Source organism: Zonotrichia leucophrys, chromosome 1, assembly GCF_028769735.1.
Source record: "Zonotrichia leucophrys gambelii isolate GWCS_2022_RI chromosome 1, RI_Zleu_2.0, whole genome shotgun sequence".
Classification (NCBI taxonomy): Eukaryota; Metazoa; Chordata; class Aves; order Passeriformes; family Passerellidae; genus Zonotrichia; species Zonotrichia leucophrys.
Genome location: NC_088169.1, coordinates 11,151,569 through 11,175,394, shown reverse-complemented (window position 1 = coordinate 11,175,394; position 23,826 = coordinate 11,151,569). Strand labels below are relative to the sequence as shown.

The 23,826-nt window shown below is 34.1% G+C and overlaps 1 protein-coding gene across 10 annotated transcripts in view; it reads right to left on the bottom strand.

Moving 5' to 3' along the window:
* The window catches only part of DMD (dystrophin), a 1,046,893-nt gene that overhangs the window by 524,614 nt on the left and 498,453 nt on the right, over window positions 1-23,826 (bottom strand). For all 10 annotated transcript variants that reach the window (XM_064706931.1, XM_064706854.1, XM_064706864.1 and 7 more), the window contains one exon: window positions 16,793-16,943. In XM_064706931.1, coding sequence (XP_064563001.1) covers window positions 16,793-16,943 — 151 coding nt within the window. The remainder of the gene's footprint in view (window positions 1-16,792; window positions 16,944-23,826) is intronic.

The window sequence follows — 23,826 nt, the reverse complement described above, 5'->3', positions numbered from 1 at the left end:
CTTTCCATTTAGTCTTACTTTTACAAAAGCCTATGGTTTAAAATTAATTTTACTACATCTCAGAATTACTGTATAACTAGAAAATGTTTTTCAAAAAGATAAACAATAAATGCAATATCCATAGACAAATTTCTCATTTTTGTTTAGAAAACAACATCTGAGTTCTACATTTTATCTCATGAGCTTTTCTTGATAGACCCTGTGTTTCTTACACTGAAGGAGACTATAGTTGATAAACTGACCAAAACAGTAATTATGGACATACATGGATGAGTGCTGTGACAGATGACAGTTCATATTTTACTTTTGGTGCCTCACTTCACACCAATTAAATACTTTGATGTCCAGTGGTAGAACACCAGACCAAGTCTCTCAAAATTCCAGTCATCCCGTGTGGGATAGATTGTGGAGATCAGATTGCTAGATAATTTTTCTGCGATATAGAAATAGCATGTCTTGGCATCTCATTTATGAGTACATATGCAGAAACCTTAAAAAGAAAGCTTGGGTAGAAAGAACATAGAAAATAAAAGTGCTAAGAACCTAGATATCTATATCTATATCTATATCTATATCTATATCTATATCTATATCTATATCTATATCTATATCTATATCTATCTATATATCTATATCTATATCATCTATATCTATATCTATATCTATATCCTATCATATTCATTCAGAAATCTACTATGAAGTAGAACTCTATGAAGTAGAGGGGTACAGCAGATGGCCACCAGCAACCAAACATGGAAACAAAAAGTAGGTATGCTGACATATGATAGCAGCTGCAAAGGACAGCCCAATAGTTTTGATGGTTTTTGCAATTGTCCAGAGATTTTTCTGCTTGTACTATCTCAGATGAGCTAACATTTACTTCAACCTCAGCTGCTTTAAGTTTTTTTAGGAAGGCATTTAATTCAAAACAAAAATTGTGTTGCTAAGATTTTCCCAGTTATGGGAGGTTTTACTTGTTTCTTTCTTGGTCTAGACTAATAGTTCCAGGGATGCCATTTTATTGCAACAAGGAAAAAAAATAAAAAGCATTCTTAGATGCTCCCTGAAAGGTGCATTGTCCTAACTTTCGGAAATCATCCAACCATGTGCATGCCGAAACACACAAAAATTATAGGAAAAAGGCAAACATTTGAATATAACATATTGTTATACTTTGACATTATTTCCATACCATCATTGTGTTTCTAAACTATCTTAGCCTTAATTTCTGGCTTCTTCCACCATATTTTCTGTTTGGTTTGGTGCCATGTGATTTTGAGTCACACCTGAGTATGTTCCCTACCCATATTGTGTGTATCTTGCACAGCTTTTGCTTCCAATAGAGCCTAGTAAAATTTTTTCAAAGAATGATTTATACAAGGTAGAAAAAGTGCTACATTCATATTTGAAAATTATACTACAGTATTGTTCTCCCAGGAGCCATAAACAGATCAGAGTCCAGTTTGTGCTATGGAAAAAGAGCTATGAACCTCACTGGGACTTTTAATCATAATATGCTGGCTCTGAATTGAAGATCCATTTTCTGTTCTGTCCCATTGGACTAACAAAAAACTGTTTTTTCATGGAAGTTAATTTTAAAATTTTAGCAGAAAAAAAAAGAAAAGGACACTGGAGGTGTTGCCCAGATTTCAATCAAGCTTGACCTTATTCCAGAAAAAAAAAAAAAGTGTATTGTTGTGTAGTGTCTTCAAATCATTTTTCAAAAACCATAGATACTATTAAATATATTTTTTCTGTGTCCTAAGAATGTTAGGAAATACCTTACAAAACTAGGAATAACTGTATTCTGCACAGTTGTCTGTGGACACAGGGAAATGCGTAAAATAAATTCCCATCTGGTCATACTTTTTTCCATTAGTGCCTTCAGCTTCAGATCTGCACTGGGGAAGTGACTTAATGCAAGAGAAAAGCAGTGAAGCCACTAGAAACTTCATGCTTTATCACTGATTTTATTTAAAAAGAATAAGAGTCAAAAATCTGACAAAATACCACTCACAATGTCACTCCATTTATCAGAGAGGCCATTGAGATTTTACCAAGGGGGAAAAAAACTGAGATGGTATGAAACACAGCAAAGAATCTCTAAGCTTTCTGTGTGATTTTTTGACCTTTCGGTAAGACTTGAATAACAAAATTCTGGAGCTAGATTATACTTAAATTAGGACTTTTCTGGATAATAGACTACAGGTTAATGAGATAGGAGAAAATACTACATATTTCTAAATTTTCCCTGAATGTTTTTCTTTTGATTATGACATCTGGACAATTTTTATATACTTAATAGAATATGGCAGCTGATTTCTGACTCACAGTAGGACTGCAAGCATTGGAGAGCTGGGAATATGGAATGGAGAGGAAGAGTTTCCCTCTTCTGACAGAAGGACATTCTGACTGATGCTGGTCATTGTTCTGAATGACTTTATATGATAATGACAAGATAATAGGAATAATGTTAGCTTAAATCATGGTTATAGCTGAAGAGGTGCTTTGGAAATAATTCTATGCAGAAAAGGAATATTCTTGAGCTGTGTTACAACCTCATATTCTACCAAATACAGTATTTTATGCTGAAATATGCATGTTAGTTATTGCTTGCTAAACCCTAATTGGTACTTGTCCTGATCTGTCATTCCTGAAAAATAGATATATATGATTTATATATTCAGATATATGTGTGGAAATCACTAGTCCATGTCCTCATGTCAGACAGCTGAGATCTAAATTTCTCACTGCTATAATGAAAGCTGTGAAAGATTGAATTTATCATAACGCAAGGGTCATTTGACTTGGCAAAAAATGTAAAACCTGTATTATAGAGATCAATGGCAAGAAAAGAACTTGAATTTTCATTTCTAATATTTTGATTTTTTTTTTGTTTGCTTCTTCTTATACTCTCTTTAGGTTCTTTCCTGTATAAAGTACTTAAATATCTAAGAAAACTTAGCAGAAGTCAGAAAACAAAAGGATAGAAAATTTTAGAAATCTTAAAAAAATCTTAAAAACATAGATACTTAATCCAAAGATGTTAGGAACTATACAGTAGCTGTGCAAATAAAATCCAGAAATCCATGTAGTAATGGAACAATGAGAGTTAACCACAGAAAAGTAAAAATAGTCAAAAGTGAGGATAGTTAAAATTTCAGATTTCATACTTACACTTGAAACTTATATTTTAATGCTTTAAAATTGGGGGTGTGTTGTTTTTAGAATTTTTTAGCAATTTAAAGGCAGAATGGGGAAAGAATTAGTCTACTGTTATATTACTTCATCAGTTGCTTAATGTGCCTAATTATTATGAAGCTATTATGATATGACAGTCCAGTAATACTCAAAATCATTGCCTAGCCCTGTTTATACAGTTTCTAAATTTGTACTGTCTTCATGAGATCAAGCACAGCTAACATGATTAATTTCTGCCTTCATGATAAATGTCTCTGAGGTCAAGGGTGTTCAAAGATTTTAAATCAGTATTATATAATAGCTGTTGACATTAACTTTAAAAGTAATTGTATCCCACTTGAAGTACTGCTGACAGCACTATGAAGCAAAAGACATTGTACCTGATAATGTAATAAACCAGCCTAATTAGGATTCTAAAAATCCAGAAAATTTTGAATAACTCTCTTTTGCTACCACAGAAAATACTGCCTAGACCAAATGGTAAAATGGTCTACATTTTAGTTATTGTGAGCAATTCCATCAGGTCTACAATGCATAATAAGATAGGGTGCTGTAAATTCTTCTGCAACTTCGAAAAACTTCCACAAAACTTCCATATGAAAACAGAAATTTCCTAATATGTTACATTTTAACTGATGCTTTATTTTCTGCATCAGGCATTACTCATAAGGACCCTTCAAAGATGTGGCAAAATTTTTAACATATTCTGAGCTTTAAGAAAGAGAATTTATATTCTAAGCTTCTCTCTATATTTCTTCATGCTTGTATGCTGTTATTCTGTTTTTGGAGGAATGTGAACAATTTTAAAACATAAGTAAGAAATATGGAATATTATTATTTGCATACATGCCTTTTACAAATACTCTGGTCATAAATGAACCTCAGGAAATAGTGCACATCCCATTTGTATTATAACATAGTTCAAATATATTTTTATGAGATCATGCTAAACATAACTTCAATTAGTGTCTTTAATTTAATTTATTTATACATTCACATTAACTTTACTAAGTTCATCTCATTCTTTTCTTTTCTCCTGCTGCCACGTGCTCAATATAATAATTTCTACTGCCAGAAAATGCATGCTTTTTTCAGATACCAATATAAGAGTCAAGTAGACAAGGATGCTCTTAAAAATTTGAAAATTAGCCATACAGTCATGAGATAATTACATTTCATTAAAGTGATTTTTATTCCTAAATGTGTTATTCTTTCCCTCAATCACTCTCAGTATTATAATAAAAAATCAAGCCATATAGGCAGAACAAAATATATTGTAATTCTTAATGTCTCTTTGTCAAAATACAAGATGTATGAAATTTTTCCTAATTAGGAAGATGGGATTAAGAATAAAAGTTGCATTCAAAGATTGTGTTCTGAAAATGCACTTAGGTTACCCCAAGGGTTGTTTGAAAACATAATTTCTATAAAATGCATAAAGTCTGTTGAGACCTCACCAGAAATAAATCAGCTAGAAAAGAATCAACAAAAAACTAGTCAAAGCATTAAGTAGTATAATGAGATTAGTTATATGAATGAAATAAAAGGAAAATATTTGCTCTTCAAAATACTTATCTGAGGGAATGAGGATACAGCAATGCCCCTACTTGTTCCTTATTGCTGAAACATGCTTACAATTCCATCTCAGTCCAGACTGATGTTTCAGTATCAAAATAACTTTGCTAATTTAAGATTCTTAATATTGTTCTTTGTTTCTCAAAACTAACATTGACAGGAATTTTTTTTGTTTTGTTTGGGTGTTTTTTTAAACTAAACATTACTTTCCCATTGACTGGTCTGCAAGGATTTCAGGAAATCTGCTGGAGCCCAAGCCAAAATCTCTAAGCAATCTGATTTTAAGTTGTATGAAGGGAAAAAGGTAAATCAGAATTTGAAGACTAAAGAGAGAGTCTCTAGTGATAGAGAACTATAGGTCTGTTAGTAAGCAAAGAGAAAATGAAGCAGCACACGCACCAGCACAACTGAAAGTACAATCTACCTCTAGGAATAAAGAATGCAAAGCCTGCTTACAGCCTTGAGCACTCCCATAATGAAAAAAACCTCAAAAACAAAACAACAAACCACCATCCTACAACAATTCTGAAAAATAGTGAAAGCAAGAGAATTGTGGACAGAAAAAAGTGATAAAGAATCAGCTGTGCCTGGAGTCTTCATTGTGACACAGACAAAGGAGACAGTAAAATTCTTTGAAGGCATATAAAGAACTAGTCAGCTTATGATTGCTCTGTGTTTTTTCTCAAATATAGTTGTTACCTAAATTTTGTAACTACAGTAAAAGATGGACAAAGTCTGGAATGTTAAATCATCTGCAAAATCATTAGGTTTAGCCATACACTAAATAGTACTTAAAAATGTGTTAATTTTTTTGTAAATGTAATTAAACAGTGACTATGAATATCTGAAAAAAAACCAAAAATAAACCAGCCAACAAATAAAAATTAATATGGCAAACTTTCATTCCAGTTTTAGCTTTACCATTAAAAAAAAAATGGAATTCTATAACAGAAATATGCAGTAACCAAGATGTAGCACCAGCAGGATTTTAAATATAAACAAAGCACAAATATCCATGAAAACCCATTACCTTTCAGTTTAATAAGAAACATTTATTTATTAAAATTAAATATTCAACATACGCCATAGAACTGTCTACTAGCCGTTGGGTATTCTAGAGAAACAAAAAATAGACTGTGGTTGTGCCTTTCTCCTCCATCCCCAGGCCTGCTCTACCATTTCAGGTGCACATGAAAGGCTTTTACCAGAACTGTTGAGTGATGAAGCACTAGACCAGACCAGCTGGCAGGGTGAAGCACCTCTGACCATACAGACCTGGCAGAACCGGAGAACACAGTCTCAATATGCACCAAGGGAAATATAGGTTGGATATAAGGAAAAAAGTTAAGTATGGAAAGAGTGATTAAGTTTTGGAATGGCCTTCCAGGGGTGGTGACTCCACCACCTCCTCAGGCAGGCATCCAAGCCCCAACACCTTAAATAAACCATGGCACTGAGTGCTGGGCCATGGGTTGGACTTGATGATCTTAAAGGTCTCTTCCAACCTAATCATTCTGGGAATTCTGTGAGTACCAGGGGCTCTTGCATGATCCAGGTGGGAACAACACTGACTGCAACAGGAACATCAGCTGTCCAACCCAGGTGGGGAACCATCAGTCATCCTCTGACAGCCCTGAAATATTTCCTACCTGAATCAGCCCACAAGGAGTGGTCCAATTTTTGCTGGAGTCCTAGAAGAAATTTTCAATGTTTTGGAAATTCCATTCGTAAATGATCTGAGGATGGAAATTTTGCAGATGACTAAGCCAATCATCTCGTAATCCTGTCAACAGTAGTTCTGAGTGAGCCCCTTTGAGATCTCCTTGAGCACTGTGGGCTGTAGCACCTCTGAGTGGGATGGCTCTTGGAGCTGCAGGATCCTCACATTTGCAACACTCACAAAACCATCCCTGATGATGAGGCCTAGGCTCACACCCCCTCATGCACTTCTACTCCTCAATGTGCAACCTATTCCTGCTCAGAAATATTAAGGGATTTGTCCTGAATTCCACTGAAATTGAGGGGAATTACCTTTATGCAAAGTTGTACACCTCTCTTGATGTGCAGGCGTGCGAATCGATTTTGGTATGAATGTTGTTATCGTGAATCTGTAATTAGGCCATTGCCTAATTTAATTGTAACTGGGTCATTCCCCCTATTTGATATTTCCTGATTAATAATTTAGGATTTTTAAATGGTTAAATTTCCTATATTCCAAAAGCATGATGTACTGCAGCAAAAAATTAAAGTCACTAGAATTAATTGTTAGAATCCATTTCTGTGAGTACTTTTAAAACAAAACACGTGCTGTTGTGGTCCTAATTTTTTTTCCATTCTAAAACAAACAAACAAATAAACACAAAGACGATAAGTTTAGCAGCCTAATTTCATTTACTCTCTATTTTACCTTGCTTATGGCAAGATTGCAGAATCATCAGCCTTGTGTAACAGGAACCACTGCTGAAGGTATTACAACTAAAAAAGAGGTAATGAGCTACGATAATGATAGTAAATTTAGAAAATACTAGAACAGGCCTTATTTGAGGCAGTATCACAAGGAGGTTCCCAGGAGCATGAGTTCCTCTGAGTCTCAAATCCTGTAATACTCAGAAGTAACATAAGTACTAACACAAGACTCAAAAGAAAAATTCTTGTCAGTCATCATAAATGATATTGGTGTGTCTTGCAAAACTCAAAACAGTACATAAATATAACACAACCTATGGGTTCAAATATGTTAGAGTACCCACTCAAACTGAAGTGTACAGTTTAAATTGCAAAATCATTTAAGCTAATCACAGTAAGTATTTTCAGTCTGTTCCTAATCTTTGTTCTGCATTGATCACAAACGCAAAGTTTGGCTTTGAGATCTTGAGAGAAAACCCAGCTAAAACTGAGGCCCCACATCACCAGACTGTGCAATTACAAACAAACAATCCTTGCCTTGGAGCCTTTATAATCTAATAGAAAACACTACAGTACTTTGTGTTATTGGAGCAGTTCCTGAGATCTACTTTACTCTTGAACAACGTCTACCAAATGCTCATTCACTCAGAGCAGATGTTAATTTGTGCTAAGAATTCTGTTAGATTTCTTGACACAAAGCTCTCAAACAGTTTAGAGAGAAATATAGAAAGAATCTCACTCTCTGGAAAGTTAAGTAGACAAAATCAGATCGTTTTGGGAGGTTTTCTGGTTGGTTGGCTTTTTGTTTGGTTGGGTTTTTTTGCCATTCAAGGCACAAACAAAAGTCTTAAATACATTCATAACAAAATATTCATATTTGTAAGGTTTTTTTCTTAAAGCAGTCAATTTTATAAAATACCAGTATTAAAACCATAACATAAACACCTATTAGCAAGTCATCCCATTAAACTCAATGATTTACATACAATGTACAGAACAGACCTCTTCCAATTCAGCTGTTAAAAAACAACTCTTAAAGGAACAATGTCTTATATTTCAGATTGGTGTAGTGCTTCTTGCAAAAGCACAGAAAGAAATTTTTTGTGATCAGAACCTTTCATTCATCTTGCAGTCTCAAGAAACAATATCCAGTTTTAATTTAAGACAACTGTAGTGACTCAATCATGGAAAACAGGATGAGCTTTATGAGAGATAAGTAGCCAGATAATGTACCAAAAAAAAAAGGAAAAATAAAAAAAAACAATAGTTGTCATTAATATATTCTTCCCACTAAGAGAGAGCAGAGAACTACCTTGTCTTGCCATGGAAAGCAATAGAACATGGCTATCAAATAATGGAAAATAAATAAATATAGCTGATCACCTAATTCATATAAAATAATTGGCTCCTATTTCCAGGTTTCAGTAGAATAAAACTTGTATGAACTGTCTTACATAACACAGGAGAATAATAGTTCCCATTTCCACCCCACTAATGGAAAATTAACATTCACAGAACTCTCCGCTCATCGTAGGACCCTGAAATTCAGAAATATTATTTTTATATACCAAAATTATTTCCTGGATATTTTAATTTGACTTCTAATACCAACCTAATAGCAGCACCTTGCCCAATTTCAGTACATCTTTATAAATCTTCTTTTAAACTACATTACCACAGAAATGAAAAATAATTGATTTTGACTGTCACCTTAGGGGGGATATGGTGAGACACATAGTACTGTGAAACTGAGAAATAATTGCCATTCTAATATAGTAACTGTATATTGAAAAGCTGTTCAGAATATGCTCTCTTTCATTTTTTCTTTCCCTTCTAGCATTTTTGACAGGACTATCCTTTATGCATGCCAAGGCTTTGCAGTATTTATTAAAATAACAAACCAAAACAAAACTCAAGAAGCCATTTTGAAATTAGCAAAATTCTGAGATATGTACAACTAAAATTTAGTATAGTCAGAGCATGATCAGAGCATGAGTACAACAGTCTATTATACTCTTGTTCTGATCAATGCAAAACTAGAATTTGCCACACTCCAGAATATATCATATATCCTTCAATCATTCAAGGAAAAATGAAGCTTGTAAAGTCTTAGTATGTGGGGCAAAATAAAACATTTATTTCTCCTTTTAAGTAGAATTAGGGTAGAATAATTGCTTGAATTTAGAAGATATTTGGCAAATGCAAAATACTTAGACCCACAAAATAAAAGATTGGGATTTTCCTATAGTGGTCTTCATTCCGTTGTGAAAAGTCAAATAGATTTTAAAGATTTTAAGAACTGTGTAGTTGATATAGTTTGGGGTTTTTTTCACACATCAAAAGCCTGGATTTTGAATGAGAAGCTACAGCATATCTGTATTGTGTTTATTTTTAGAAGACTGAGAAATACAATATTTGCTGTCTGTTGAAGTATAATAGGGAAAAAAAAGATTGAGATCAAAAAAAGTCTCATACATATCTAATGTTGTCCTGAACTTCTGCCATAATCTTCACTAAAATAATATCACTTTTTGATTTGAGATAGAAAATTAATTGCATGCATAACTTAATGCAACAATATGAGGAAAAATTTCTTCCAAGAGATTTAAATAGCACAAAAGAAATAAATACCCTCTCTCTAAAACACTTCCTTACAAGTAGATGTTGGTAATGAAGTATTTGATAACTCCTTAACACAACATGTAAAATGGTTTTAAACAAGGTAATTTTTGGAAAACAATTACTCCAGTTTTCTAGACTTTTAAATTTCATATGATTGAGATCTCTGAGGTTTTGTAATCTTTTTGACAACGTAAAGGAGATGTTGATCCTCTGTTTTCTGTTCTGCATAAAGTCTAGGGTTTTCATAATGCAGATTTTTATAATGCAGAGTGGTTCTTTTAAAACAGTTCAGTTTTTGAAGCAACATAACATTAACCTACTGTCTTGTCCAGCCTGATTACTACAGGGCTTTACTTTATGGCTTTAGACGGCAATGAAAATCTGTATGTGATAGACAGAATTTGTAAAATCTGTAGGGATGAAAGGTTCTAAATAAGATTATTAAAACCATCCATCTGAAAAGTGCCCCATCAAGATCTAGTTGTGCTAATTTATAGAATTAATATGTATAGAAAGCTATTCCCCAGGAGTCTCACCCTTCCCTGATTGTTTTATGTAAGCATTTTTAATGGCCAGGCCTAGAGACTCCCAGGCTGGCCAGTTCCAGTCTCACAAGTTATCTTCACATCTATGCATCAACACCCACAGATTTAATCATGTGTCATAGTGATCTCTGATGCAATACAAGATTTTCTTTTGGAAGACTTATAGAACCAATCCAAATAATTTTTTTGAGGTAAAAGAGCCAATATCGCCCACTTTCAAAGCAGTCATTCATTTCGTCACTCATTTCCCAAAACTTCCAAGACATAGTCAGATTAATCACTCTATTTATACAATGATAAAAGAATAAACAAATTTAATACTCTGAAGGGTATTATCTGTACATGTCACTCATTAGAAATGTCTAGATTAGCCCTGACACTAAGATAAATTAATTAATATGAAAAAAAGGCCTCCTCCATTTCCTTTATTTTTTTATATACGGACAAAAAAATGCTTGTAGGTCTCTTGGTAGAGACCTAAATCACTTTCCCAGATCCCCACATGCTAGCACTCACTTGAATTGGTGAGGATAAATTCCCCCAAGCAATGAGGCAGCTGTAGTCAGGTACCACAAAGTTTGACTGATCCAGTCCAAGAACATTGTTTTCTCCGAGACAGAGGAAAAAAAAGAGAGAGGAAAAAAAACCCCCACATTTATTTATTCTACTCATGTATAAAAATTATGCCACTCTACATCTGTGTGCTGGTAGCTATTTCAAACATTTTCCTAATGAAATGTTTGAAAAATGCATCCTAATTAATTACTTACAAGATTTAATTCCATTTCCAGAACCAACAATGCCATGATTTATAATCAAACTTAAATAAAAACCACAGATTGTCACCTAATGGTGCAAGAGTAGGCTAAATCACATAAGCAACTTTAAATTTATTATTTCCCATAGCCTTCAGACATTTTAATGTCCTACTACCAGTGACAATAAATTAATTAGAAATTTTTAATAAGATGCTGTAAATTAGGCATTGTGTGCAGTAAAGAATTAAGCAACAGATTTATTTGGGAAGAAATACTTCGTATGGCTGAAATAATAACAAAATATTTTTACTACAAATTTGAAATTAACTATTTTTGGATTTCATCACTTCCATTAGTAGCAGCAACAAAGGTGAGGAGTCTTTCAACAGTAAAAGAAAGGATAAGGGTTCATATATATAAAGAACTTAATTTGTAAAGACCACAGTATTAATTAATATTTTGCTTAGTAAGGAAGTGACTTTTAGTAAAACACTAAAGAAGTATTTTACTAGGAATTAAGTGAAAATGAAGTCTTTCCATTGTTGGTAGAACTTCAGTCAAGAAAGACCCAAGAATTTACATTTAAGATGATCTCAAACCAAGAAAAGAAGGGTTTTGCTGAGTTAGGGCCCAGGTGTCACATATAGAACTCGTGTGTTACTTGAAACATTTCCACTGAGACCTTAGAAATGGACCAAAGACTGAAATCCCTGGGATGTCTCTGAGACTTTTCTTTCTTAGGGGCAGCAGCATTCTGCACTCAGAGGTGTTTGATAAGAGGGTGATACTCAGTAAAAAGAAAACCAGTGATCTTTGAATAAATGACCTAATCAATATGTGAGTAAGAACTGACAGCAGTCATGAGTGCTGACAATTATGTTTACATCATTTCATATATCCTTCCAGACATGTCCTTTCAATATGAAGGATATTTTAGTATGTATCTTCATTATTCTAATTAAATATTCTTGCAAAACAATGCTAAATTGGTTTCTCGTTTATTTCAAATTCTGTATTTTCTCTCTCTTACACAGTCACTAAGCAATGATAGAAATGTCTTTGACCAGAGTATTTTGCTGAAGTTCTACAAGTTTTCTGACAATGTCTCTCATCACCAAAAAACACAAGTCAAAATTGAAGTAGGTAAAACAAAATTGAACCATTTGAATCCAAACTAGAATAAAGAGAGTCATAAATTTTTGGAATAACCTTTATCATTCGGTATAGCAGGAAATACATGTAAAAATAAAAAATCTAAATTAAGAAAGCCAAAATCATACATATAAAGGTATTTTTACAACCTTTATATTTGGGACAAAACAGAATAAACTATCCACCTACTTACCACTGTGCTTTCATGGTAGAAAATAAGTTGCCTTGAGCACTGAAACACTTTTTTTCTCCTCTCTACTCTGATTGCATTTATGCTCTATTCCAGAAAGAACTGTTTAAATTTGGTGGTTATTAAATCATCAAAATCCATATAATCCAATTTAGATATAAAAAAGGGAAATTATTAGCATGACCACGACTTTCAGCACTGAAGCCTGGATTCTTGATATCTTCTTACTTTAAACATCTACAAGGCAAAAATATGATGTTCCTGACAGTATGGTGCTGCGGGAAGGAGATCTAGAGAAGGCATGAGTCATTCACAAGCCTTTTGCAGGCAGAGATAAGTGCCCTAAAATGTAAATGCTGGACAGTTCATCGTATGATCAGTTAAGATCTGCAATTTACACAGCAATTTCTACATCTAGGGTATCCTGGGAAGGCTGAATATAAATTTTAGGGCCCATCACTCAATATTAAGGTTCTCTGAGACCTTAAAAAATAAACACTCTTGATATTTATGCCAATAAATGAAAACAAATACTTGAGAAACTAATAATAACATAATAAGAATATTTTTAATCAATTAAATTATGAAAAATAAAGTACTCATCACTGATCAGTCACAACAAATGAACATGAATAAAATGAAATTTCTTCAAAATTCAGACCCGGGACTTCATAATTTTGCTACTAAAATTTCACCACATAAAATTATAAAATTAATTTAAACTTGATACTAAATATAGACCATTGAGCAATTCTTAAAACCAATGCAAAGAAGAAATATTCAAAATGCTCTATATAAAAATGCTATTTTAAAATTTTGAAGTAATGACTCAGGTATGTAACCTCACATCCCAGTTCTGAAACTGTTACAGAATTCCTCCTTTTGCAGCTTTTTACCTGTGACACATGAACAACTCCCTTCAAACCCCAATTCTAATCCTTGCTTGCTTATTTGCTGTATGTTAACCTAGTATTAGTATCCTGTATAACGTGGTGGTTTTGCTGGTTTGTTTTAATTTTTTTTTTCCTCATATGGAATGGAATGTAGATCAGGGCTGCAAGGCAGATCAATCGCAAGATAAGGAAATAAAAGAGCAAAGCTTAGATAGACGACTGAAAATTCTATTCTAGCATTCACCCATGGTAAGATGCAACCACAAAATACAGCACCTGAGCCACCTTCACTGATACAGATGGCATTTCAGTTTGGGTAATGGTGTGCTATTTTCAGAACTCATGTTCCAGGGAGAGAAATAAGCCCAGGAAGCAAGAGACAAGTTGTCTGGCTACCATGTGAGAGCAGATTAGAACACTGTGGCTTTAGTGTGCTGAACATGGTCTGATAGGGAAAATGCAGCCTGCAAGAACAGAAGGGGATAAACATCGAGGAGCAGATAAAACTGAACCACAGCTCAGTCCTGGCACCAAAATAAACAAGCTAAGTGAAAATGCAGGTGGTGAAGAAGCAACAGTTACCAAGCATTAAGGAGTGAAGAGACAGAAGAACCTCTCTGTCACAATAATGAGAGGGAAAATATATCCTTAATAACTTTGAAGACAGAGTTCAATACATTTCAAAGGGCTATCAATGCATTTCATGATGTGCTATCCATGAAATGTCCTTTTAAATTTTGTGTCTCCTAATCATAAAATATGTCAATTAAACTTTCTTAAAAACTGAAACATGGTGTTTCTTCTCAGCACCATAAGTTCTGATCTCAGAAAGTCTAGTGAAAAATTCACAATAAGAATATTTAAGAGTTCATGACCTGAAGTGAAACTATTATTAGATTTCATTCACATTATTTATAATGCATAATGTTGTTTAATACCATGCCATTATGCAGCAAAAAGGAGCACACCTCCCCTCCCCAAATACACTTGAAAAATGTAATTACATTTTAACCTCTATTAACATAATCATCTAATCATACTGTTGACTATTGCATTTTATTCTATGTATTTATTGAATATTAATGAACACATTAATCTTTACTTTTCCAAAGTAGTCCTACTCAGAAATAGTATTAGAAATCTGAAGGTTTTGTATATTTTCTTTTTTCTAAAACAGTTCCTTCTCCAGTGCCAGACTATTCACTTGCTTGTAAAGCATTTTCAAACAAATCCTGTTAATTCTGAATATGGTTCACTAAGCAGCATGATCTCATTAATAAAACAAGTTGCTACTCTAGTAAATCAGAACGCTCAGCTGTTTTAACTGTTTCCCTAATGGAAATTCTAATGATGTCTTCAGTCAGCCTCACAGAAGCCTAACACTTTTGAAACAAGACCCAGAAAAATAAAGAAGCAATGAAAAGAATGGAAACAGTGCAACTTCAGACTTAGCATTCTGTCACAAATAAATGTTAACTAACATTGGATCTGCATTCTTGAGGTTAGTTGGAATATTTTTGCACCACTTGAATTTTCATTAGAAAGGTACTTTTGTCTGTTTTACTGAACTAAATGAAATTTTTGAGTGACAAATTCATGAGTTCTTGGGATTTCTAACAAAAGAGAGAAGGGAAGAAAGAAAAAGCTTGATGCATGGCAAAAAGAAGAGAACACTCTACAAACATATATTCAAAATGATCTCATATGTTGCAAAAGAAAATAATAAATGGATAACAAATGAGAAGGAGGCTAGGTCAAAGGGAAATGTAAAACAGAAGCAATCTTTTGCACTGAATATAAGTTTCTACATAGCAACACATTATCTCAGGGTCTTTCAGTGTGATGTTCAGTTTAGGATAAACCTCTTTTTTAATGATGATAAGAAAATAATGCTTCTAATCTGGTGAGACTTTGAAATGTGCTACATACCCAGTGCATTTGTAACATTCATAATGCGTCTTACCTTTGTCTGGGCACTCTAAATAATCAACCTTCTCCAAGGGAAAATGCTGATTTAGCAAGGAGTTAGAAAAAAATGAAAAAAAATATTCAAAGATTTTTTTTTGTAAACCTCATTTGAAGCTGCTCAAGGATCCAAGAATAGTGCCAAGGAAGGTAACGGTGCACAGGCAAAGCAAAGAATGGGTAAGACTTTGTAACACCTTTGTGTCTAACTAGATACACATCTTACCTTAGTAATATATATGTTATTAAAATTGTGGGACAGAGAAAGGGAGTTGAAGTTTCAGAGAACATACACATAAGCTCTACTACCTTTTACATATGCAGCAAAAAGCACCTTTATTTCCTTGATGACATTCTATTTTGTTAATCAGATCTTAGAGACCTTTCTTCAGTATTCAATGAAGTGAAAGTAATGTGCAGAAAAAAAATTAACTGCTATTTTAACTTCTTCAGCTTAGTGTGTTACTTAATAGTTGTATACTTTTTATATATTTGCACCACACAATTTTGTTTCCCTTTCAGTCCAGCAGTTTTACAGCCGAGAAATAACAGTGTAAATCTTTAAATAGTTGAGCTGAAATAATAAAATTCAAATGGCATGATTTATTTTTTTAACTGTAGGCCAAGAAGTAGGTTAGCGTTGCATTCAAAAACACCTCTGGCTTTAATGTTAGACAGACATAACTTCTTTCAACCTGAAATCAAGTAATTCAATCCAGCAATTCAAATTTACAAGTGCCAATTACCTTAACAGCACTTTTTTCTTATGCACGAATAGTAATTTATAACATGAATCCAGAGTTTGGTCAAGGTATTCAGGTGAAACTACCTACTTCCAAAACATCAGTTTGGAATTAATTCTTCATACCCATTACCATTTGAATTACAAAAGAGGGAAATGAAATAAACTACCAAGAAACCAGAGTTATTATTTTCCTTATGATGCTCAAAGAGCTTGCAAGATGAAAAGCATACAAATTGGGACTGGACACATAGCAACTAAGTGGCTATTCTGTCACACTGCATTTCACAAATAAAAGCATCCTCCAGGTCCTTTGATTAAAACATGAAACAGACAAAATGAGCAACACTTGCGAGACGTCGTTCACGGAATATCTCTTGTACAGCTCAATGGCTAATCACATTTCTTCCACAAGAATTTAAAATTAAGCCTGATACTCCTGCTGGTCATAAATAACAAATGGATATTTACAAGCACTTTAAGTAAAGACCAAAGAAATATATAACTATGAAAGTACCACAATATACCATGTCATCCCATATCTTATTTCATTTAAAAATACAGCTTACAACAAGCTAGTGAAAATTTTTAGTTAACCAGATAAACAGACACATCTGAACAAAATTGTCACTGTCTGCTCAGCACTAGAAATCCTCCTTAAATGAACTGCAAAATAGATTACCCAGACCTTAAAATTTCTTAAACCCTACAGAAAAACAGAATATAGGCTAATCAAATCATACCTGGATAAATTGCTTGGTTTTCACAAGCCCCACGTCTCCAGCCTCTATCTGTGCTCTTGACAGCTTCTCTTCAGTTTCACTTAGCCAATGATTAAATCTCTTCATGTCAGAATGAAAAATCTGCCACTTTTCCAAAGATTTGTCAAACCGCCTGCAAGTATAAAAGGAGATGAAATAACAATCTACTGATAGTTTATTTATTGACTACAGAAAAAAAATAAAGAGAATAATGTTGGATGTTTCAGGTTAAAATCAAATAATATTGATGGCATAATATATTAGTATTTATAACAGTTATATCAAATAGAAATATGGCAGCACCTCTGAAGTGAAATTATTTCTAAGCAAATGCATTACAAAATCAGTTGTTTTATCAGTTTTAAAATCTTTTTGACAAAAATGCAATGGTCTTCAAGTGAATTTCCACTTGCATGGTGCAAAGGGACTCTTTAATAAAAACTATTCCCTATGTTTAACTTTGAGCATTTTATAATGATAATTACTAAAAAAAAAGTCCTGAAATAAAAGGATGATTAAAAAAAATAGAACATAAAAAAAATAAGGTTTTGAACAATAAACAAGGATGAAAAATATTACAAGCATGTCTGTAAGTCTATAGTTCACTACAAAAAGACCAGATAAGTTCTTCCAGCACTTTGGGAAGATGTGACCTGTTTTTGTGTAGAGTGACTGATTGATCTCCTGCTTCAAGAATTGTTTGAATTGGCCACTGCCAAATAGGAAAGAAATGAAATGAAGACAGATTACAAAACAGATTATAAGGGGGTTTGCAGATAGCCTACATCTTAAGAAATTCAGTTATCCTTTGTGTTAGATTGGTGTGGAAATGTAATAACTAATCAGAGATTAGCTAGAATGTTTTGTTAGAAGATCATCATTAAATGTGCTACTGTTGTTTAGTTTAATAATCCTCCTTTACAGGATTATAATAGATTTTAGGGTGTACTTAAAGGATAAAAACAAAGATGCTCAATTATTTCTCTATGAGATAATCTGGTTCTGTATGGGCAAACTATACGATTATTTGAATGTTAAGGAGTTTAATTCACCAAACAAAATGACATTACTGTGAGGGAATACAGATAATCTTTTCCATTTTACTGATAATTTTTCATTTTTTAGAAGAAAATACAAGCAGACTATTGACCTGATTAAATATTGTAGTCACTTATCTAACTTACTAAATTGTCTGTGATAATTTATCATGGTTATCATATTTTATTGCTCAAATTATCAAACCATAATTTAAAGGTATAGGTGTATATATATATATATATATAAAAAGGTGTATATATATATATATATATTATCAAACCATAATTTAAATTATAATAGGGTTTTTTTTAATAACTACCTTACTCAGAGTTACAAGGAAAAAAATATTTTTACTTTAAAATATCACATAGAAAATAGAATTAAAATTCCATTTCTTCTGGTCCAGAATCATCTCTCATTTTGGACACTATATGAAAACATCTTTCCTCCTGTTCCTCAGAAAGTAAAATTACTCTTCTCAGCATGGGAAGCCTATCAGAAGCTTAAATGTAAAAAAAAATCAGTAGGATTTGATATTAGTATTCTTGAATTTGCATTCCAGAACTTGCAAACTCAATCTCCCATCACTCTATGCTCTTCCTCCATCTTTTGCTCTGGGAAATAACAGTTGTAAGGAGAAGAAAAATAAAAAGTTGCAACAAGAAGATCTGAATATTTAAAGCTTAAAAATTCTCAGTGCTTATTGCTCATGTCTTAAAAAAACCTTGTTACTCACCTTATAAGTGTAAACCAATAAAAATACTCAGTATAAGTATAAACCAATACAATACTAATGTTTTGCAAAACATTAGTAAAAAACAGAGAGAATTTATCAACAGGCTAAGTGACTAAAATTCAAGGCTCTTACAGTGATTAAATACCTAAATAATGTTACAATGATAAGAGAAAAAATAATTTTTGCTGCAGTGGCAGGTGTGGGTGCGTTTGAACAACATCAAGCCGCTCCCTGCTCTAGGAAGTTATGGGACACCTCTCCTGAGTATACCTAAGTGAGAGTTTCCCTTGCTGAATCTCTGTATTACATCTGCTTACACATGATACTACTTCCAATAGCTTTTTAAACTTTAAAAACAAAGAGGCTTCTGTTTGTTTGTTTGTTTGTTTTATCATGAGCAATGCTGTTACCAGGCGGTGAGCTCAAAACCCACAAAAGGAGAAGCCTTATTAACGACCATCGCTGAGCAGCTAAATTGCTGAAGCCTTGGCACAGCAGAATGGAGAATAAATTCATAAGAGAGCAGTACTCCCAGGACTATGGAAACCCAGAAAGCCTCAGGAATCCTCAATCACACAATGTGGAACAGAGGAAAATTAAAGACCTTGCACACCCTTACCTAGGGATCCACCCTTGTTTGCCATCAGAGACAAGTCATTGAGCTAAAATACCCCCATGTAGACATTGCTCTGTGTCTTCCTCTGCTCCAACCCTTTCCCTCTGACCAGCATGAGACAAAACAGTGGCTCATGAGTGGCCACTAGCAGTGGCTAGTGGGGGACTGTCTGAAATCAGGGCGCTATTTCCTTTCTGATGTGTTTATCTCTGGTTTTCTTAGCACATGTTCAACAACAAGGTGCAAAGAGACACCCCGAAGCCAAGCAGGAGGTTCTGGCTGTGAATGTACAACTGGCACAAATTACAAGGCACCTGAGCGTTGGACATGAGCTCTGACACAATAAGGCAGCTTTATTCCTCTATCTTGAGCATGTTGGGGTTGATAAGCAAAAAACAAATGTCACACTGGTCCAATTTTTTCATATATGTACTAACACTCCAGCAGGGACCATGTTAAGCAGTGGCTTGTGGGAGCAATTTCATTTTATCATATTAGTACATAATGGATTTATTTTGCCTCCAGAGAGCAAGAAAGAAAAAAAAGCAACCAAAGACAACTGCTGGGGTAGTACACAGTACAATTTACACTAAGTCATAAAAGTATTGGTTGTTTCCTTCCTTCCTCTCCGACCTGTCTTTCTATAAGTAAAATTTAATATTCTTTGGTAGCATTGCACATAATCTTGCACAGAGATTTACAAATGCCAATTTGGATATACACTGTTAGTGGAACTCTAAACTGTATAATGGGATTGCACTTGATGGTCTGTGTCACAAAGCCGGTGTTTTAAGGAAGCTGTGCAAAGGTGAAAGATCTTTGAAAACAGGGAAGACACAAACATAAAAGGCAGTACAAAGGCTAATGATTTGTTGTAAACAAAATCTTAATTTTGCATCTGTGTTTTGATTAATTCCTGGGTATTTTGATAACATTCCTTTATACTATGAAACCCACTTTTTTGATAGATTCTGGTTTAGCAAAATTTCACAATCAATTGACCCACAATAAAAAGAATGCTATTTATACAGTTTCCTAAAAGACATGGTTTATGTAATGGAAATTGATATTTTAAGAAACATGTGCTTTATTCTTCATATTGGCAAAAATATTTCCTAACTTAATTTCTATTCTGTTGCTAAACAATGTACTGTAAGATTATGCTAATATTAACCCACAACTTTTGCAGTTTTGTCAGCTTAATTCTGCACAATTAGCACCTTGTAAAAATACACAAACATCAAAGTAGTATAAATAATTATGTACTTAAATGTAAGAGCATTAACTTTACTATTTAAGGCCATTCTTACAGATAACAAAATAAGAAAACTTGTTCTTGTCAAGCAACTTCTACAATTAAATTGCTTAAAGAAAGAGCTAACCCATTTTCACAGTTTTTGATGTTTTCATTTGACCTCATACAATTCATGTGAGTTCTTAATTTATATTTAATTCCTATATCCTCTCTACATTTGGACTCAAAGTGATTATCTCATTTTAGACTCAAGTTTTGCTGTGGGTCCATTCTGGGACAACACTTAGCTTTACATATTCCATTCATACCTTTACAGCCTGTCTTTCACCCATGAACTACCAAACAAATAATAAACTGCAACAAAAACAACCATAGCAATGTCATCCATCAATTCAAAACTTAATTTCTCTCCTCTTCCCAGAAACTAGACTTTGCAGCATGACATAAATTAAAAAAATTGTACATTACAATTACATTATAAATATTTCACTATTTTGAATTGTATTGATTGTATTATTCTTTTTGCCCTAGTTAGTGATACCATGCCATTCAGTGTCCTTCTCTATCAAAGAAAATTACAACTAAAAAGGCAAAAAAAATGCAAGGTCATGTCAGTCATTGTTGGTTTTCAGGCATATACAAATCCATATTTTATTATACATGAGAGAGCAATGAATTTAATAAACATTTCCAAATAATAATTATACAGCAAATGCATTAGATTCTAATGGATGTTGTGCATCAATTGTTTAAATAGAAACACTCCATAAAATTTATATAACATACATTCTTTTTCTACACTAACTAAAACTATCTATTAGGCATATGAACTAGAAAATTCCAATTCTTTATTTTCCTACAAAGTTTTCCTCCATCACAACAGAGATGCAATCATGTATTTTACAGAACTTTGCCTCAACACTTGGATTAAGTGTAGGTAACAACTTTCCCCTAGGGAAAATAAAGAAATGCTTGAATAATGTGACCTGGGTGAAAGAGTAGCATATTTTGCAACTCTCTCAAACTTATAAAATATCCATGCAATTGGTAAAAAAAACCCAAAAAATTTCGTAACTTTTTGAAGTGTAACCACCAAAATCATGATAAGGAAACCCCAAATAAAAAATTTTACACGAAAATAACCCAGTGTAACCCAGTGACTCAATTTTATGGAAATCCAAACCAGTATTTCTGCCTGCATGTGAAAGGTATTATACACATTTCATCCTCGAAAGGTGACAGTGCACACCACACTTCCAGCCAGAATACTGCAGCATGTCAGTATCACCCACCCTATGGTTTCATCTTTTAATTGCATGAAATTGAATATGAGTGACAAATCACATGAACCTCTGACTGTCAGGGTGATGTTCTCCTCCTTTTTCCAGCCCAGGGGCTCTGACCTGCTTAAGGCCAGTTCTGATGTGGCACAGCACCAGGACCTGTCACCAGCCTTTAGGCAGAAATGACTGTGAGAATCCTCGCCTGGGGTTTCTGCCCAGGGCTTCAGGGACAGTTTTAAACTCAGACCTTTGTGGTATTTTCAGGGTCTCTCGTTCTGGGGAGGAAATGATGAATCTGACTCCATGTTCTTAGGAGGCTAATTTGTTATTTTATGATATTAAGTTATATAAAAGAATACTATACTAAATCTATACTAAAAAATAGAGAAAGGATACTTACAGAAGGCTCAACAAGATACTCATGAAAAACTTGTGACTGACCCACCAGAGCCTTGACACAGCTGGACCATGATTGGTCATTAAGTAAAAACAATTCACATGTTGGATAAACAATCTCCAATCACATTCCAAAGCAATAAAACACAGGAGAAACAATCAGATAATTATTGGTTTCCTTTTTCTCTGAGGTTTCTCAGCTTCCCACGAGAAGAAATCCTGGCAAAGGGATTTTTCCAGAAAATATGACAGTGACAGACCTTGACCTGGGCTGCTCTCTAATGTGTCCACAGCACACATTTCTCACTGCAGCCAAAGCCAGCTTTGCCCTCCTCTCTCAGGTATTGGGGAAACTTCAGGAGAGGTCCCTGCTTGCAGCCCCTTACCCCAACTTTGCTGTCTCTTGACACTCTCAAACATCCCTCCTGGAGCTCTTCAGAGCTGGAAGCCTCAAATGCCTCTGTGCTGCTGTTCACACAACACACTGAGCAAGTATTTCCACTGTCCTTCAATGTCCCAGCTCTGTGACTACAGGGTGATGGCTGGAAGGTGGGGCAGCCAGCACAGAGGGCACATGTCCTACTGAGGGGTGTTAGAGTGCCTGGACTGCCCAGCTACACCCACTGACCAAGTGTCCATTAACTGCTGGGGCACACTGGACAGGCTCCTGGAGAGAACCTCTCCCACCTGGGTTTGATCTGAGCCAAATCCAGAGCACTCTTTGGTGTGAGAGAGCACAGAGAGCAGCTGATCCCAACCCAAATGAAATACCCATGGACAGATGCTAAGTCAATACCAGTGAAATCCAGCAGCCCATTCTGGTTCCCAGGTTCTGTTGCAGTTCAGATCCCATCTGGGACCAGGAAAAATGATAATTTCCATGGCCTGGACACAGAGACAGGTGCAAGACCCAGATTTCTAGAGAGCTGGGAAATCATATCCAATTGGGGAAAAATCAGTTCTCAGAAAATCATTAAATTACCATCATAATTCATAAATAAAAAAAATTAATGTCAGTGAATTTGTGGCATAGAGCGTAAGTATGTGTAATGGTAAGTACATATTACAGGATGTCCCCTCAGTAGTCCCCTCTAATTACTATGTAGTACTTAAATCCCATGATTTCCAATGACAGAGTTCTTAGTTCAACCTGTAATAACATGTTTTATCCTCCAAGATTGCCCTGTTCAATTTTATGGTTCCACTGCCTATCTTGAAATCCCCCTACAATAGTGGCTTTAGAGCAGGAAGAATAACAGAAAACAGATGATACCAGTTAATGCTGGCTGCTGACTCCCTGAGCCTGAAAGATGTTATTTATCCTGTTTGAGGTGTGGTAGATGTGTACAGAAATATATATACTAGAAAATTAGATGTCCTTCTTTCACCAAAAATCATAGTAATAACAGAGCACTTAGCATTATCTTCTTAAAATACTGATGCCTGTATTGGCACTAAGTATTTTCTTATCTTTTACAGCTTTTCAGTCAGTTAAAAACCTTTCTAATAAGTGATTGGTGATTTTATTTTTAAGTTTACAATCAAATTTCATTTAAAATCCCTTTTACCCTTGATTTGGAAAATTCATTTGAGACAAGAAATCTAAGTCCAAGTAACAGTTACTAGGTCTTATTGTAAGAGTAGCATGTAGTAATCAGCTCAGGTTTTTTCTGAAGCTAAAATGTTGATGAC